This window comes from Schistocerca cancellata, chromosome 8 (genome assembly GCF_023864275.1).
Source record: "Schistocerca cancellata isolate TAMUIC-IGC-003103 chromosome 8, iqSchCanc2.1, whole genome shotgun sequence".
NCBI classification, from domain to species: domain Eukaryota; kingdom Metazoa; phylum Arthropoda; class Insecta; order Orthoptera; family Acrididae; genus Schistocerca; species Schistocerca cancellata.
The window spans coordinates 350011143-350029284 of NC_064633.1; the positions used below are offsets into that span (position 1 = coordinate 350011143).

Sequence of the window (18142 nt, forward strand, 5' to 3'; positions counted from 1 at the left end):
TCCAGTACTTGGGGCAGTTGCCCCCCTCCAACATAAACACTCCCATCACGGCACAAGACATTAAACTTATCCTCCGGTCCAAACGCAACACAGCCCCTGGTCACGACTGTGTCACCTACCGGCACCTTCGCGAAAGCCCCTATTCCTTCCTGACTGTCCTCGCCCAACTCTATAATGTCGTCCTCTCTACTGGCTTCTACCCTGACCTGTGGAAGACCTCCCGCCTCCTCTTATTCCTCAAACCCAACAAACCCCCTTCTGCCGCCTCTTCCTATCGCCCCATCTGCCTCACCTCCGTCTTCAGTAAGGTCCTTGAATCCATCCTCTCCCGCCGTATCCATCAGCACCTTTCTCAACACCACCTCCTCCCCCTTACCCAGTGTGGCTTCCGACCCTCCTTCTCTGCTGACGACCAACTCCTCAACCTTGTTCACCTTCTGTCCCTCCAGCTCAACTCCCGCCGCTCCGCCATTTTTGTTTCCCTTGACCTCCAAAATGCCTATGACCGTGTATGGCATCCCGGTCTCCTCTTTAAACTCCAAACCTACGCCCTGCCTATCAATTTTGTCCGTCTGGTCGCTTCCTTCCTCTCGCACCGTCCTTCCTATGTCACCCTCCACAACACCAATTCCCGTATCTTTTATCCCACGGCTGGCGTCCCCCAGGGTTCAGTCCTCTCCCCTCTCCTTTATCTCTTGTATACAGCTGATATGCCCAAGCCACCCCCACCAGTCCACCTTCTCCAGTATGCTGATGACACCGCCTTCCTTGCTCTCTATCCTACCCTTCAACGGTCTCAACGTACCCTCCAAACCCACCTTAACCAGTTCACCACTTGGTGTAACCAGTGGTTCCTCCGTCTCAACCCCTCCAAAACCCAGGCAATCATCATAGGCCGCACCACTCGCTCCTTTCGCCTCCATGATTTCTACCTCACCCTTTATGGTCGTCCTATCCAACTCAACCCCACCCTGAAATACCTTGGCCTCACCCTTGACCGACACCTCACCTGGACCCCTCATCTCCTGACCATCCAGCAGAAAGCCCATTCCCGCCTCCGCCTTCTGAAACTCCTGTCTGGCCGGACCTGGGGATTGCATCCTTCTACCATCCTCCACACCTACAAATCCCTCATCCGTCCTATCCTCTGTTATGCCAGCGTTGCCTGGATTTCCGCACCCACCCACTTTTACAAGGCCCTCCAAGTCCTTGAACGCCATGCGCTCCGCCTTGCCTTCCGTATCCGCCTTCCTTCCCCCACACGGCTCCTGTATGAACTGATCCCCTTCCCCCACCTCCTCCTGTTCCTCCAACATCTCCGCATCCTTTACATTGCTCGCAGACTTGATCCCCCCCACCCTCTGGTTTCCTCCTTCCTCTCCACCCCCCGCCCGTTGCCACGCCTCTATCGCTGTATCCCTCCCTCTCTCCACCTCCACACCCTCCATCTCCTTCATCAGGGCAATTTCCAACGCCTCCCCCTCCCGGATGACGAACTTCGCCGTGACATCTACCCTTCCTTCCAACTATAACCTGGCCTTGTTCCCCCCCCCCCCTCCCCAGGGCCCCCTTTCCTCTTTCCTTCTTCTCCCAGAGCGGATTTCCCTCCGTCCCCCCTCCCCTGAGACCCTGCAACCTGCCTCTCTCCTTCCCCCCCCTACCTGGCCCTCTCCCGTACGCCCCCTGCTCACCTCCCCCATCTCTTCCACTCCCTCCCTTCTTCAGGTCTCCCTCATCTCCTAGCGCCTGGCAGATCCTCTGTATCGCTCATCGTCAGTGTGCCACATCAGTGTTGTGTTTAGTGCTGTTTCTTGTGTGTGTCAAGAGATGTGATTTTAATTGTGTCCTGCCTTGAGGTTCGCCGTCAGTGTTACGTTGTGTGCTATGCCATCCGTCGCTACTTTTAGCTCCAGTGATACTGTGCCTTGTGTTCTTTTAACCGTCGCCGTGTGTGGCTTTTTATATGTGCTACTTTTAAACAGTTTTTATTATCTCCATTTTACAGTCAACCCGTTTTGTTTTGTTTTGTCTTCCATGCTGTTCCCCCCTTTTTTTATATATATATGTTCACCTTAGTCTCTCCTTTGCTGTTTTTAATGTCTTCTATTGTTTTGTACTGTCTTTCGGCTGAAGAGCAGCGCCTATGCTGCTGCCAGCCCGCCCCGATGGGGAATTGAAACACAATAAAGGAAAAAAAAAAAAAAAAAAAACCTTGTCGTCAGTCTTGTGACTCGCTCTGAAGATGGCCGGACGATACGCGGCCGAAATATCAGTAGAAGAAATTTTATTTGCGCGGCTGCTTGCCCGAAATTTAATGGATTATTCATTACGCCGCGAGAAGTTGAAAATGCACAGGTTGAACTAGTTCTAAGTTCTAGGGGACTAATGACCCCAGAAGTTGAGTCCCATAGTGCTCAGAGTCATTTGAACCATTTTTTGTTAATAGTTAATGGTTTTTTAATGACCTGACATGGAATCTTGAACCTGTCCAATGCATTTCTCACGCATTTGGTTAGTAATAGATTTTCATCCATTTGGTATTAGTAGGTTACTTTGACTTCAGTTTGTGCCTTGTGCTTTACGTTTGCGTGTATGCACAGATTTTGTATTATATTTGTTAGTATATATATGTAAAGAATATGCGTGCTTTGTGCATGTATTTTGGCCGTAGAAGAATCCCTGCGTTGAACATGGCCTTTTCACTGTTATGATTTTATACTATCTTACGACATAATATTAAGTATATTTATATGGATATGTCCGAAAGAACAGACACCATTGATGACCTAGAACGAAATTAGAATTATATTTATACCGTCAGCTGCGCACTGGCGTTGATATAGATCAACGGGGACAGGTGAAAATGTGTGCCCCGACCGGGACCCGAACCCGCGATCTCCTGCTTACATGGCAGACGCTCTATCCATCTGAGCCACCGAGGGCACAGATGATAGTGCGACTGCAGGGATTATCTCGTGCACGCCTCCCGCGAGACTCACATTCTCACCTTGTATGCCCACACACTACATTCGTAGTGTCCCACCCCAACACACTCATTACTCGTGGAAGACATTCTTCCAAGTCCCGTAAGAGTTCGGGGAATATGTGTGCATCCGCACAGAAGAAGAATGCCATGGCCGGTATTGCCAGAACTATATATTTACAGGGCTATTACAAATGATTGAAGCGATTTCATAAATGCACTGTAGCTCCATTCATTGACATATGGTCACGACACACTACAGATACGTAGAAAAACTCAAAGTTTTGTTCGGCTGAAGCCGCACTTCAGGTTTCTGCCGCCAGAGCGCTCGAGAACACAGTGAGACAAAATGGCGACATGAACCGAGAAAGCGTATGTCGTACTTGAAATGCACTCACATCAGTTGGTTGGTTGGTGGTTGGTTGGTTCGGGGAAGGAGACCAGACAGCGTGGTCATCGGTCTCATCGGATTAGAGAAGGATTGGGAAGGAAGTCGGCCGTGCCCTTTCAGAGGAACCATCCCGGCATTTGCCTGGAGTGATTTAGGGAAATCACGGAAAACCTAAATCAGGATGGCCGGACGCGGGATTGAACCGTCGTCCTCTCGAATGCGAGTCCAGTGTCTAACCACTGCGCCACCCCGCTCGGTAAACATCAGTCAGTCATAACAGTGCAACGACACTTTAGGACGAAGTTCAACAAAGATCCACCAACTGCTAACTCCATTCGGCGATGGTATGCGCAGTTTAAAGCTTCTGGATGCCTCTGTAAGGGGAAATCAACGGGTCGGCCTGCAGTGAGCGAAGAAACGGTTGAACGCGTGCGGGCAAGTTTCACGCGTAGCCCACGGAAGTCGACGAATAAAGCAAGCATGGAGCTAAACGTACCACAGCCGACAATTTGGAATATCTTACGGAAAAGGCTAAAGCAGAAGCCTTACCGTTTACAATTGCTACAAGCCCTGACACCCGATGACAAAGTCAAACGCTTTGAATTTTCGGCGCGGTTGCAACAGCTCATGGAAGAGGATGCGTTCAGTGCGAAACTTGTTTTCAGTGATGAAGCAACATTTTTTCTTAATGGTGAAGTGAACAGACACAATGTGCGAATCTGGAGGTAGAGAATCCTCACGCATTCGTGCAGCTAATTCGCAATTCACCAAAAGTAAACTTGTTTTGTGCAATCTCACGGATTAAAGTTTACGGCCCCTTTTTCTTCTGCGAAAAAAAAAACGTTACAGGACACTTGTATCTGGACATGCTGGAAAATTGGCTCATGGCACAACTGGAGACCGACAGCGCCGACTTGATCTTTCAACAGGATGGTGCTCCACCGCACTTCTATCATGATGTTCGGCATTTCTTAAACAGGAGATTGGAAAACCGATGGATCGGTCGTGGTGGAGACCATGATCAGCAATTCATGTCATGGCCTCCACGCTCTCCCGACTTAACCCCATGCGATTTCTTTCTGTGGGGTTATGTGAAAGATTCAGTGTTTAAGCCTCCTTTACCAAGAAACGTGCCAGAACTGCGAGCTCGCATCAACGATGCTTTCGAACTCATTGATGGGGACATGCTGCGCCGAGTGTGGAAGGATCTTGATTTCGGCTTGATGTCTGCTGAATCACTAAAGGGGTACATATCGAACATTTGTGATTGCCTAAAAAAACTTGAGTTTTTGTATGTGTGTGCAATGCATTGTGAAAATATCTCAAATAATAAAGTTATTGTAGAGCTGTGAAATCGCTTCAATCATTTGTAATAACCCTGTATATGGATATGGTGTCTGTTCACCATGTCCCTAGTTCGTGCAATAAGATGGACATTAATTTTGATTCAGAGCAAAGACAACTGTGAGGCAGTTAACAGTATGGCTTATGAGTGTATCCCCATGTGCGGGGGAGTCGAACAGTGGGAGGCTGACCTGCGTGACCTGCCGCCAGTGGGAGGCGTCGTCGGGCCTCCAGACGACGACGTAGACGAGCCTGGCGGTGCCCGGCGCGGCCTTGGGGCCGGTGGCGTTGCGCGGCAGCCGGCAGGGCCAGTAGAGGTCGCGGCCGGCGACGGCGAGCAGCGGCAGGGCGCGCGTCTGCGCCACCGGCGTCTGCTGCTGCGGGGGCGGCGCCGGGCCCGAGCCGCCGCCGCGGAAGAAGCGGCACGCCTGCCGGCAGCCCGGGAACTGCAAAAGCACACACAACACGCGCTGCCGTCACGCCGGTCTGCTAGCAAAGTGAGCTGTGGAGCGGAAGTCGCCGGGGGCCGTGAGGGTGCAAATGTACAGGGGGCGGACAAAAATATGGAAACACTACCAATTTCTGAGGATGTACGTCTGGAGTACAGCATTGTATGGTAGTGAAACGTGGACTGTGGGAAAACCGGAACAGAAGAGAATCGAAGCATTTGAGATGTGGTGCTATAGACGAATGTTGAAAATTAGGTGGACTGTTAAGGTAAGGAATGAGGAGGTTCTACGCAGAATCGGAGAGGAAAGGAATATGTGGAAAACACTGATAAGGGGAAGGGACAGGATGATAGGACATCTGCTAAGACATGAGGGATTGACTTCCATGGTACTAGAGGAAGCTGTAGAGGGCAAAAACTGTAGAGGAAGACAGAGATTGGAATACGTCAAGCAAATAATTGAGGACGTAGGTTGCAAGTGCTACTCTGAGATTAAGAGGTTAGCACAGGAAAGGAATTCGTGGCGGGCCGCATCAAACCAGTCAGTAGACTGATGAAAAAAAAAAAAACAGCTTATCATCAGGCCTAATACAGTGTCCGAAAAATGTTTGGCATTCACGACAGTTTCGAATGGTCTCGGAACAGATAAACTCGGGTACTGTGTGGTTTTCAAGGGAATCTTATACCTGTCTGTAAGGGTGGCAGAGGTGGATAGCGGTCCTACACCATTCTGTCCATAATGCACCACAAAGGCTCAGTAAATAATGAAATCTTCTGACTGTGGTGGCCTGGGGAGATGCGGTAATTTGTCCTCGCGCTCGCAAAACCAGTGCTGCACAATACGAGCTGTGCGAACCACCACACGAACACGAATCATTTTTCCGCGGTCGATAACGGTTATCTATCTGCGACATAATGCACTAATAACTACACAGAACACTTGAAAGTTTTATGTATATATATATATATATATATATATATATATATATATATATATATATATTGGAATGTTGGCTATTGATTCTGCTCTCGCGTGCATACACAGACTCCGTGTCTGAGATATTATTATAGCGAGTGGCAGCGAGCGAACAGTGGTGAGAGTAGACGGACGCAGCCTCGCCTGGAGAGAAGCCGCGCATCAGCAGAGGTCGCACCATTCCCTGACCGTGCTAGTAGCGCCAGGGGATATTTTTGTAGTAATGGAGGATTTTTGGTAATCTGTCCTTTTGCTGCGCGTAGTTATTGCTTACTTGCGCTCTGGAGGGATTTTGTCCGATTTGTGTAAACATACATTGAAAGTAACATTCGTATCTTCGATGTGATCAGATATTTATTATTGGTTAAAGAAATTGTGGAATAATTGAAGCTTTTTCTACTCAAACTGTCGAAGAAAAAGTAAAATTTGTCAGTGTCTGAAACGTTAATTTTTAGAATATAGAAAACTAAAATTTGCTCCTTTCATTTTTTACACCGCTACTGGCCTGTTTACCAAAGCCCTTCTGATTATTCAGTTACTATTAAAAAAGGGGACAGTGCTTGCATCAGTAGTTGTGACCATGAATTACACTCTGCATGGAGTGCAGTATTTCTTTTGTATTATTTAAGCATGTCGTTGGATGCAGAATATTCGCGCAGCTACAGCGGCAATACCAGACAAGTTGTCCCTTCCGTGCAGTATTAATTGCTAAGAGATGTTAGAGAACATTTTAAAATCGCGTTCAGATACAACAGTATTTTTCGTGTTTTATAGGATGAGTAATAAATTTCTATATTTTGTTCTCAGTCAGAATACTGACATGTCCGATTAATACAAGTTTTCATAATACAAGTTGTACGCCGGCCGGTGTGGCCGAGCGGTTCTAGGCGCTTCAGTCTGGAACCGCGCGACCGCTACAGTCGCAGGTTCGAATCCTGCCTCTGGCTGGATGTGTGTGGTGTCCTCAGGTTAGTTAGGTTTAAGTAGTTCTAAGTTCTAGGGGACTGATGACCTAAGATGTTAAGTCCCACAGTGCTCAGAGCCGTTTGAACCATCTTGAGAAACCTTTCTTCTTGCCAAATTTCATGATTCTACGTCAAGGCGGAGTAAGCTATAGGTTTTAATGAATGAGTTTGCATGAAAATGGCCGTATCTTTTGATTGCATTGACTTAAAAGCTTCGTCTTTTTACGTAGTCAATTTCATGCGTCTGTTTGTTCCTGAAAAAAAAAGAGGGCGTAACAAACTGACGGACAACACACCGTCAGAAAACTGTTGACAATTTTTTTCGAGTGATGTAATAAAGGAATTCACAATTTTAGGATTTTAGCTTTCCTTTTACAGTGAAACGCTGCTTCTTGGCAAACTTCATGATTGTAGGTGTGGCGTCGATAGTTACGACGCCACAACGTAGGTGCACGCTCTCGTAAGTTGGCACTACAAGAGAAGACTAACTACGCCGACCACAACGCCCCCTGGCCGACGCTGTGGAGCTCAGCGAGTGCTGTTTGATTTCTGCCCCTTTCCATCAAGAGCAGACGACCTGGAAATATCGCTTCCACTAACGAGTGGGCTAGCTTGCTACTGAGACTTTGTATTATTTAAGTTCAGTTAAGGTTTGGACAGCAACGAGTATTTGTTTGCTTTGAGATCATACAGAAGAGTCATCCTAACTTCACAGGATTGGACACTGACTAAGGCTACGTGCTCATCCTAGCCATAGTTATGTATTTGATATTTACTTGGGTTTTTGGACTGTATTCTCCCCCTCCCGGATGATGAGCTTCGCCCTGACATTTACCCTTCCTACCAACTCTAACCCCCTCTTCCTGCCTCCTCCTCAGGGCTCCCTCTCCTCCCCCTCCCTCCTCCTGAGCGGCTTTCCCCTCCTACTCCCCCTCCATCTCTTGTGCCTCCTTTCAGTGTCTCTGCGCTCCCTCTTACTCTGTCGTCCCTTTTCCTCTCCCACCCCACGTGTCTCCTGCCTCTTAGTGAACCCACAGTTGCCCCTCCTCTCTTCATCCCGCCGCTTCCCCAGCTGCCCCATGCTCTCCCCTCCTTTTCCATCCTCTCTGACCTTTCCCTCGGCAGGTCCCACCTGGTAGTTTTACTCTTCGTCGTGTGTGCTTCAAGTGGGTTTTAAGTGTGTTGTTTCGGAGTGTTTTTACTACTGTGGCCAACTTTTAACCTGTGCATGCGCATTCAGTGTCTTCTCTGTATTTCAAGAATCGCCAACTGTGTTTTTTAACTTTTTGGTGACTTTAACTGTCCCCCATGAACGTCTACATGTCGATGTATTTTTACCTGCATTTTCTCCCATTACTCTGTTTTATGTTCCCCTTTTATATCTCCTTATGTATGTATCATTTTATTCTTGTTTTAGTTGTTGTGTCACTCGGCTGAAGAGCGGCGGATTGTGCCGCTGGCGGCCCTCCCCTGCCCATATGGGGCAGGGGAATGAAATCACAATAAAGAAAAAAAAATTGGTATGTATTAAAAGTGTTAAAATGACATGCAGTACCGAAGTGCTTCACCTCTCCTGCTCCTACTCGCTTCCTTCACTCTCGGCCTATATTACAGAAGCAGTTCACAGGAGCAGACACATGCGCCGCCTGCCTATCCAGGCAAGATACAAAAGTAGGCTAACGGAAAGGACCCTATAGTATTTGGTGCTTGAGTATCAAAATATGTTACATGAATAGCCTTATCTTTTGATTGTAATGACTTAAAAGCTGTATTTCCTTACATCTCCAGGGGACCGTAGACCTTAATATATGGCATAATTTTCAACTTGATACGTCGATTCAGTTTTGCGAAATAAGTTTTTGAAAAGTCGGACTGGCAGACGGATGGACGGACAACAAAGTGATCCTATAGGGGTTCCGTTTCTATTGATTGAGTACGTAACCGAATGAACAAACTGTGAAGGACTGAAATGAAATTAAAAATCCATAACATTGCCCTCGCAATAAATTTAATGTTCCTTGCGGAACCTTGCATGCAGGCCACTCGGCACAAGGCGCGGTCACTGTCCGTACTCTCTCCAGGAAAAGACTTCTCGGGAACCAACACAACGTCTAGCCCGTACTCTGAATTTGTCGCCGCTATCTCTCGTCCGACTGCAACCGCCCACCGAACGTCAAGGCGTTCGCCCTAAGTTCCGGCTGTTCAGCTTCTCGCCGCACCATCGCATAACAGACTTCTCGAGAAGCATGAAACTACACCTTAACCCGCCTTCCTTTCTCGGAAACCAAGACAACACCGGACTGCGCAACCTCCGTGCGGCAGACGCCGCTATCTAGCTGCTGTCAGCCGCCGTCTGCACTCACTCCGAGCTCCTGCTGCTCCGCTGCTTGCCGCAAGACCCAGCGACAGACTTCTAGGAAACCTAGTCAGCACCGTACGGCGCGCCCGAGCTGAATTCGACACCCCTATCACTTCTGCCAGTTCTGTCTTCCGAGGTCCTGGTGCTACGTTCAGAGTCACCTGCTGCGATTCATAAACTAGTACACTCAGTTATTTCAGATAGATTCACACGGTTTTAGAAGACTGTACCTTCTACACGAATTGAGATAGAACTTTGGGGGAGATTTTGAGCTACGCAATGAGACAAAGTGTACCTCGCCTCCTTGCCGATTCCTTTGCCTGTCGTTAGCGGTCACCTTGGTGTGCGTTTAACTACCTATGCTCAATGTGTGTCGAGTTGAGATGGCCATGACACGGCAACTAGAGGCATTTTACTTCTTCGTTTCGACAGGAGCAATTAAGATACAACTCTATGATGTGACTTTCGGCTAGAGCATGACACTGCAACGATGGATAGCCGTAAGGTGCCTATGGATCTCTAGTTGCACCACTGGTCAAAAGGTCGCCTGATATATGCTATTTTTGTACGAGGTGCTATGAAGGAGTCCATCTCTGTGGCAATGTGTATCTTCATCCGGCAACTTTGAGTGAAATGCGACGCTTCACAGTAACAGCAACGAATACAGCAGCTCAAGGGGTGCTCGCTAAAGTGTGGTTGCAGTTTGACTATCGTCTGGATATCTGTCGTGTGTCCGATGGAGGGAACATTCACCATTTGTGAAAAGTAAATCAAAACGTTGGTGACACACGTAATTGCGATAAGTACCTCAAGATTGTGTAAATACATACACTTGTAAAACTAGAAGGCCGTGTTTCGAAACAATAACTTAGTGCATTATGCATAAGGTAAATATTATTTCTAGTTTCTATCTTCTTCCATGCAGAGCATATAGTCTTGTGAATCGGACGAATTTTTTGAGAATCTGTTAAGTCTAGCAGTTAGTTCGAGAAGGTGCAGAGATTGGCCTGCCTTGCCATAAATGGTGGGACTGTAGCACACCCATTGCTGCGATGTAGACCATCAGCTTTGGGTTAAAATACAAGCAGCGGCAGGAGCATGGAAATTTTAGGATACCCATAATACCCATAATGAATGTGATAAATATAGGAATGGTCGGACAAAAGTTGGCTCACTATAAATCAACTTCGGTCTTTCAGTAATCCTTTAAATGTAGCAGTTTAAAGTATGAAGCAATGGGAGAATGAGCCACGATACCTTTCTCGTGACAGTTTGGTTTACTCATGGGCCGAAATCACACGAAGGCGCTGAGGCCGGGATGTACGAATACAGCCTGTACTAGAGACCGCAGTCTCTCTCTGGAAGCTGGCAATGGTATCCCAGGTGGAGGTACTTGCTATCACTGCGAGAATCCACGTTGATGCCACAAGGTTCGTAGAATCTGCATTGATTCAGACAGCCAAGTAGCTACGAAATCTCTATTAGCCCCACCAACGACAGTCAAGATCGTTGCAGAATCCCTGGTAAGGTTAGGAGAAAGTAACTGGGTAGACATGCTGTGGATTCTTGGCCGCTGAGGTATTACTAGTAACAAACAAGCTGATAGCCTAGCCAAGACAGTGGAAACGATCCCATTTGTTGGACCGGAACCTTCCTATCATGAATTTGTGGATAAAATGTTAACATATAGCTGGAGCAAAATGCAGCACGTAGAACTTTGGACTAAGAGCTCATAAAGACACATGATTGGCTAATGATAACCGAAATCATGTTCAGGGAGAAGTTCTGCAATCCTAGACTTGAGCAGGAGGCTGATTAATCTCAAGGTAAGTATAATGCCTGGTGGCCAAAAGAAGAGACTGTATCTAACAATGACTTAGCAAAGAAACTTCTTCTTCCTTTCAAGAATACTGGCTTAACTAGACTGACACGATCAACCGGGGGCCAAAACCACTGTTGTTTACCTACCTGATTAACTCAAATCAAATCGAGGTTATCCGTTAATTTCTCCTGTTCGGTGACTAAATGGGTGTTAGTTACAAGTTCCAAAATCATTTGAATGATTCTTCTAACGAAATGATGTGAACGTTCAGTTCACGGGATATGTATTCACAATTAGTGTTAGCATTAATGAACACATTAAATATTTTTAGTCTTACTCATGCAACTACACTTATTTTGTTTATTTATTTATTTATTTAGTTCTCCTGGATACCAGTTTTTAAGCAGAAATGCGTCAATCGAAAAGGACTTGTCCAGGAGAAATGATTTTAAATTAGATGTAAAACTTACTTCGGTATCTTTCAGATATTTTATGTTATTGGGTAAAAGATCAAAAATTTTTGTTGCTGAGTATTGATCCCCTTTCTGAGCCACTGACAGCCTTAACAATGAGTAGCAAAAGTTATTTTTCCCTCTAGCGTTGTAGGCATGGACATCACCGTTATTCTAAAACTATGATTTGTTATTTATGACAACTTTCATTACCGAAAATATGTACTGTGACGGCGCAGTTAAGATGCCTAGGTACCTCCATGACATCCGTGGGTGAAAACCACACATTATTCTTACTGCTCGCTTTTGTGCAATCAATAATTTCTTCCTAAATGATGAGTTACCACAGAAAATTACTGAGCGAAAATATGCAAATACGTCAGGAGGTTGATACGTCTGTTTCGAAGATTAACAATTAAACGAAAAGCAAAAGTAGCTAAACTCAAATGTTTGAGAGGCTCAGCAACTTTTTTTTTTCAAAATTTAGGAAGAGCGTTTTTTAGACAACACTTCTTTGGAAAATATTGTTAACCAACTCTTCCGTTTCTTTCCTTCTAACCGGATTTATCATAATACTAATATAAACAGCAAGAAGTACCGATTTTCCTTGTCGAATGTTAAGTGGAAGATCACTCACGCATAAGGAATAGGAGTGAACACAAAACTGAACGCCGAGCGAGGTGGCGCAGTGGTTAGACACTGGACTCGCATTCGGAAGGACGACGGTTCAATCCCGCGTCCGGCCATCCTTATTTAGGTTTTCCGTGATTTCAAAAAATGGTTCAAATGGCTCGGAGCACTATGGGACTTAACTTCTGAGGTCATCAGTCCCCTAGAACTTAGAACTACTTAAACCTAACTAACCTAAGGACTTCACACACATCCATGCCCGAGGCAGGATTCGAACCTGCGACTGGAGCGGTCACGCGGTTCCAGACTGAAGCGCCTAGACCGCACGGACACACCAGCCGGCTCCGTGATTTTCCTAAATTGCTCCAGGCAAATGCCGGGATGGTTCCTTTCAAAGGGCACGGCCGACTTCCTTCCCCGTCCTTCCCTAATCCGATGAGACCGATGATCTCCCTGTCTGGTCTCCTTCCCCAAAAACAACCAACCAACAAAACTGAAACCTATGGGATTCCCTTCGTAACTTTTTTCCCTCACAAAAATTTCTACTTTTCCGATATCGTCTGACTTATTCATCACAACCTTTCGCATTCCGTTTATTACGATTCAAGTCAGCTGTGCGTAAAACCATCAATTCCGCAAAATTTGAGTTTTGCTAGGATAGTAATATACCCTATACAACCCGAAGACTTCGTGTGAACATGGAATTTGGCAAGACACGCACAGTGAATTTTACACCTCCAGGCCCTCGTGGAGGTATACAACAAACTGTGCACATGACTGTAAAAGTACTCGAAACAATAAACTCTTTATTATGAATCTGATGAACTACGTTCACAACCCCAGGTACAAATATAACCGTCTACAAACACTTTTTTGCGAGGAAAACGGACCATCTGTGGGAAAATCAAACCGAATAACGAAATCATGGTGTCGGCGTGTCTCTATATATAAGAATATTTAACTCGCTCTGCCACATATGTTTATACAGTTTAGCATCCGACTGCTACAGGAAATCCGTGAACATGTGTAACACACCCATAAAACACACAATAATCTACACTACCGTAATCAAATAGACCTCTCTGACGATGACTTTGGCATATTAGAGGGAGGATTCCACTGCGATTGGCCCTGGAGACATATCGATACCCAGCAACAGCACCAATATGTCGTTGCACCTATACATGAATAGTCGTTGCTGGCAACCTAATCCGCCAGCGCACCCAACACCCATGAGGACCACGGCCTGCCACCGGAATTTCTTTGCTCTAAGCCTATCCGCTATCTCCTGGACTGGACCGTATTACTGATAGCACACACACCCAGACGTATGAACAACTTGACCGGCCCACATCCTGTACATCCGTAATTGCTAAAAACCCTTTCTCAGTCGTGGCACTGGAACTTTTTATGCTGGCTACCATGCAAGTTCGGCGCGGAGAGGCTCCATAGCAAAACTGGAACAATTACGAACGCGCTGTCGTGAAGAGAGGTAATACAGATCGCCGTACCCAGCTGACGTGGAAGGTAATAATAGTAGAGCGCAGAGCAACAGGTGGCAAGGCGTCCGCCGCCGTGCTGTGCTGTGCTGTGACAAGGAGTCAGGGCAGCGGGGTCACGCCGCCTCTGGACGAGACAACTTGTCGCGGCGCAACAGGTGGAAGCAGTCTGCGGCCTCAGCGCACGGCCCCCTCCGCAGACGCCTCCCGTCCGGGTGACAGCCGACGCCGAAGTCATCTGTCAGCGGTTCTGCATCTGATACCGCATTCCCGTGCCTGCGCTACTTTCCTCACCGATTTAGGCTAAATAACATGTTTTGAGACGCTACAGTAGCTCAGCCTTACACTCAGCTAACGTTCTCCAGTTTGATCATAGAATGAAGGCTTTCACGGCAGGTGTCGTCATCACGTAACACTTCCGGGCTGAGATGCCGTGGTCCATACATAAGACAGCCCCCTGACTGCAGAAGGCTTCCTCCGAGGGCAATCTGCGAACTGCGACGAGAGCGCGAGTGAGCGCCGTATATCCAAAGGGCGCCGTTGTCAATCACGTGACGTCGGGTGTGCTATGATCTCTGATATTGCCAACTTTCTCAGTTGAAATTAATCGATTGTCACACTGTTGCTGTAATGTTGACATCCATATCTTATCAAGCTTAATGGTTCAAATGGCTCTGAGCACTATGGGACTCAACATCTTAGGTCATAAGTCCCCTAGAACTTAGAACTACTTAAACCTAACTAACCTAAGGACATCACACACACCCATGCCCGAGGCAGGATTCGAACCTGCGACCGTAGCAGTCCCGCGGTTCCGGACTGCAGCGCCAGAACCGCTAGACCACCGCGGCCGGCATCAAGCTTAATGCCTTCATCTTTTCTATTAAAATTATTGCAGTGTTTGGCAATCTCAATGGCCTCTCTGTACATTCGCGCATAATAATGCGACGTCTTTGCTGTGACGGTCGCCTCACTAAACTTTATTTCATGATCATCTTCCTGAAACACATGTTCCGCTACAGCCGATTTATCAATATGTCCGAGACGGAAGTTCCTTTTATGTTCACCCAGACGCTTCTTTTTGTTGTGCCTATATAGACCCATCCAAAACTGCACGGAATTTTATAAACGCCTGGTGTAGCTAGAGGATGTCGTTTATCTTTTGCGGATCTTAAACATTCTGCCGGCCGGAGTGGCCAAGCGGTTATAGGCGCAACAGTCTGGAACCGCGCGACCGCTACGGTCGCAGGTTCGAATCCTGCCTCGGGCATGGATGTGTGTGGTGTCCTTAGGTTAGTTAGGTTTAAGTAGTTCTAAGTTCTGGGGGACTAATGACCACAGCAGTTAAGTCCCATAGTGCTCAGAGCCATTTGAACCAGCCATTAAACATTCTTTTATTTTCGTGGTGGGTCTGAAGACAGTTTCCACATCGTACTCGCTTAAAATTTTTCAATGCGATGAATGTTAAGAACTGATGAATGGTAAGAACACTTTCCCCTTGGGTTGGTGTCGATCCTCGTCCATCCTGGTTGTCAGTCTAGGGCGTAGTGCACGATATATCTCTCTGTTGGAATACCCGTTTTTCTTGAAGGTCGCTCTAAGCTGTTCAATCTCATCATCTAAGTAAACTGGTTCACATATCTTGTGTGCCCTGTCTATTAATGTTTTAATGACCCCTCTTTTATGTCTTGGGTGGTGGTTGGAATCTTTCTGCAGATAACGATCAGTGTGTGTGTCTTTTGTGAAAACCTTATGACCCAATGATCCGTCCTCTCGTTTGATTACGGTCACACCTAAGAAGTTCAGGCGACCATCGATTTCCCTTTCCATAGTGCATTGAATTCTTGGATTAACACTATTCAGATGTAACAGGAAGGCACCCAGTTCCTCTTCCCGTTGCGTCCATATAACAAATGTATCGTCTACATAACGATACCATCTGGCTGGTCTTTTTCTAGCTGTCTGCAGCGCCTGTTGTTCAAAGTTCTCCATGAACTAGTTAGTCACAGCTGGACTAAGAGTACTTCCCATGGCACATTCTCCAGTTTATCTAATTTCTGTTACAGTCTCTGGGTTCCGTGCTGTCTCCTGACGTCGATTTTTCAAATAGAGGATGGGACCAGCGATAGTGTGACGCATTCTTCCGATAGACCTCTCATTTCCACGGCTTTGGCTATAGTTACCGTCCACGTTCCCAGCGGCCTCCCTCGGCTTCTTCTTTCTGGAGAAGACCAGTTGAGTAAACACAGCTGGCATCGTTGATCCTTCATTCATCGGACACGTCCATACCATCTCACTGTTCGAGCATCAATCCTGCCTAGGACAGGTCACAGTTACCGAATTTCTTGCACGAACAATCATCTTTTTGAAGCACATTTGCTGCTGGTAATCACACACCTGAACTGTTCGTTTGACTTACAGTGACATTTGATCTGGGAATGGGTACATTTTGGCATTATCAGTGCGATGTCACCATCAGAATTTCATTAATGAAATTAATATAAAAGTATGCCAATGGCCGGGAAAATGCCGGCTCACTATACGATAGCCTCTAGTCGCTTCAACAGACCTTTCAAAGTAACAAATTTGGCCAGCTGTCAAAAATCATCCGCATCTTCATATTATTTTAGACGATTTCTTATCATGTTATTGGCATATGCCAGCAACATACGAAAGAAGATGAGTAATTACGTAGAAAGTAGAACAGTAACACAGTTCCTGCTGTGGGGAAACGTTATCAGGACGAAGGACGGGTGGTAAGAAAAATGGTAAGAAATTCGTGAGCTACTATTTTATGAATAAGAAGACGAGCAGGGTAGAACAACTATAATTATGAACAGATATCGGGATTTAAATCTATACCCCCGAAGTCCGATTAGAATTAACAATACTTAGTTTGTAAAATTTGTAGAATCATATTACATATCAAATGAACACGAGTTAACTTGGTGTTAATCGCATTGTACGTCACGGTTTGTAGACTGAATATTTTATCTCTAAAAAGCAGTAGCTGATATCATGGGGGACTTAAGCCTTGTACGGTAGATGAATTTTTATGAATCTAAAATTTGTTTCAAATAGACGAAATTTCTCTCAGCTACGAAGGACATATTTCTGATCACGTACTTAGTAACTGAATGTTGTGTGTGGAAAACTAGTAGGGAACAGGATTAACACAAAAAGCAATGAGGTTTCACTACATGTCAAAACCAAATGCGAGCAACAAAAATGAACGAAACTAGAGAGGCAAATCGTGTACAGGGTGCAAATTCGATACAGTCAAGTATGTATTCTGTAGCATTCGAACACAAGTACATTTCAAACGTTGAATTATTTTTCTGTCAGATATGGAAATCGAGCTAGAACGCTGCATAAAACGCCTTCACATATCGAAATGTAGCAATTTCTGATCCAAAACATTCTATCGAAATCACACCATATTTTTATGATTGCTGTATCGAATGAAAATAAAAATCATCTAATAATCACATGGAAGTGTCACAATGGGAACATTTTCAAACTTGCATATTTCATTATACTAGAGAGACATACATGTTCATTTACCGTTTTACAGTTGTGTGTGATGGGAACGCGTAATCGGTACCTACATTTCTTTTCAGTTGCAGAGCTTTGTTGCTAATATAATGTGAATGAGATTGAAACGTTGCACACCGAAGAACGAATGGAACTTTAACACAATTAAGATGTCTGCTACAAGATGGAATTTCAAATGTCCGCTTAGTGTGTGACAGGATCCTTGCAGCATTCAAGTTAGTACCTCCGGAGTACATTCTTTTGCAACATATTCAATCCACGATTCACCTGAAACGGGCATAATCACGGATTCAAAATACTCGTTAAGAGGCTGTAAACAGACCTGAGAGAAACTAGTTTCATCATTGCGATTTAAATAATCTTGTAGCACTCGACTGACACAGCCCAAGACCTCTCCAAAATATAGTGCGTCTGATCCACCTATTTACGGAGCATGTGGTGGGTGCTAAGAAGAAAAAGCTATATATTTGTACATAAGCTTCAGCTGTACTTACACAGACACTCTGCTCGGAGCACATGGAGCCCCACACCGACCAATCAGACTGCAACAACTCGCAGTTCTCCCAACACTGAAACAAGAAAGCGTCATGGGTAAATAATGAACAAAAACGAAACGTTACAACAGCTTTGATGTCAAGAAAAAAAGCTCTGATGAAAGAAAACTACCTTCCCTTGTGAAAGAAATTCGGGACGAAAATTACAGCATTTATTTCTTCAA

General features: G+C 45.8%; 1 protein-coding gene across 1 annotated transcript in view; it reads right to left on the reverse strand.

Moving 5' to 3' along the window:
- Nucleotides 1-18142, reverse strand: part of LOC126095576 (uncharacterized) — a gene marked incomplete at its 3' end in the record, with an annotated part of 182393 nt that overhangs the window by 26115 nt on the left and 138136 nt on the right. Inside the window, exons 3-4 of the mRNA XM_049910352.1 lie at nucleotides 17919-17993; nucleotides 4910-5164 (exon numbers count right to left, since the gene is read on the reverse strand). Of these exons, the coding sequence (XP_049766309.1) occupies nucleotides 4910-5164; nucleotides 17919-17993 (330 nt within the window). The remainder of the gene's footprint in view (nucleotides 1-4909; nucleotides 5165-17918; nucleotides 17994-18142) is intronic.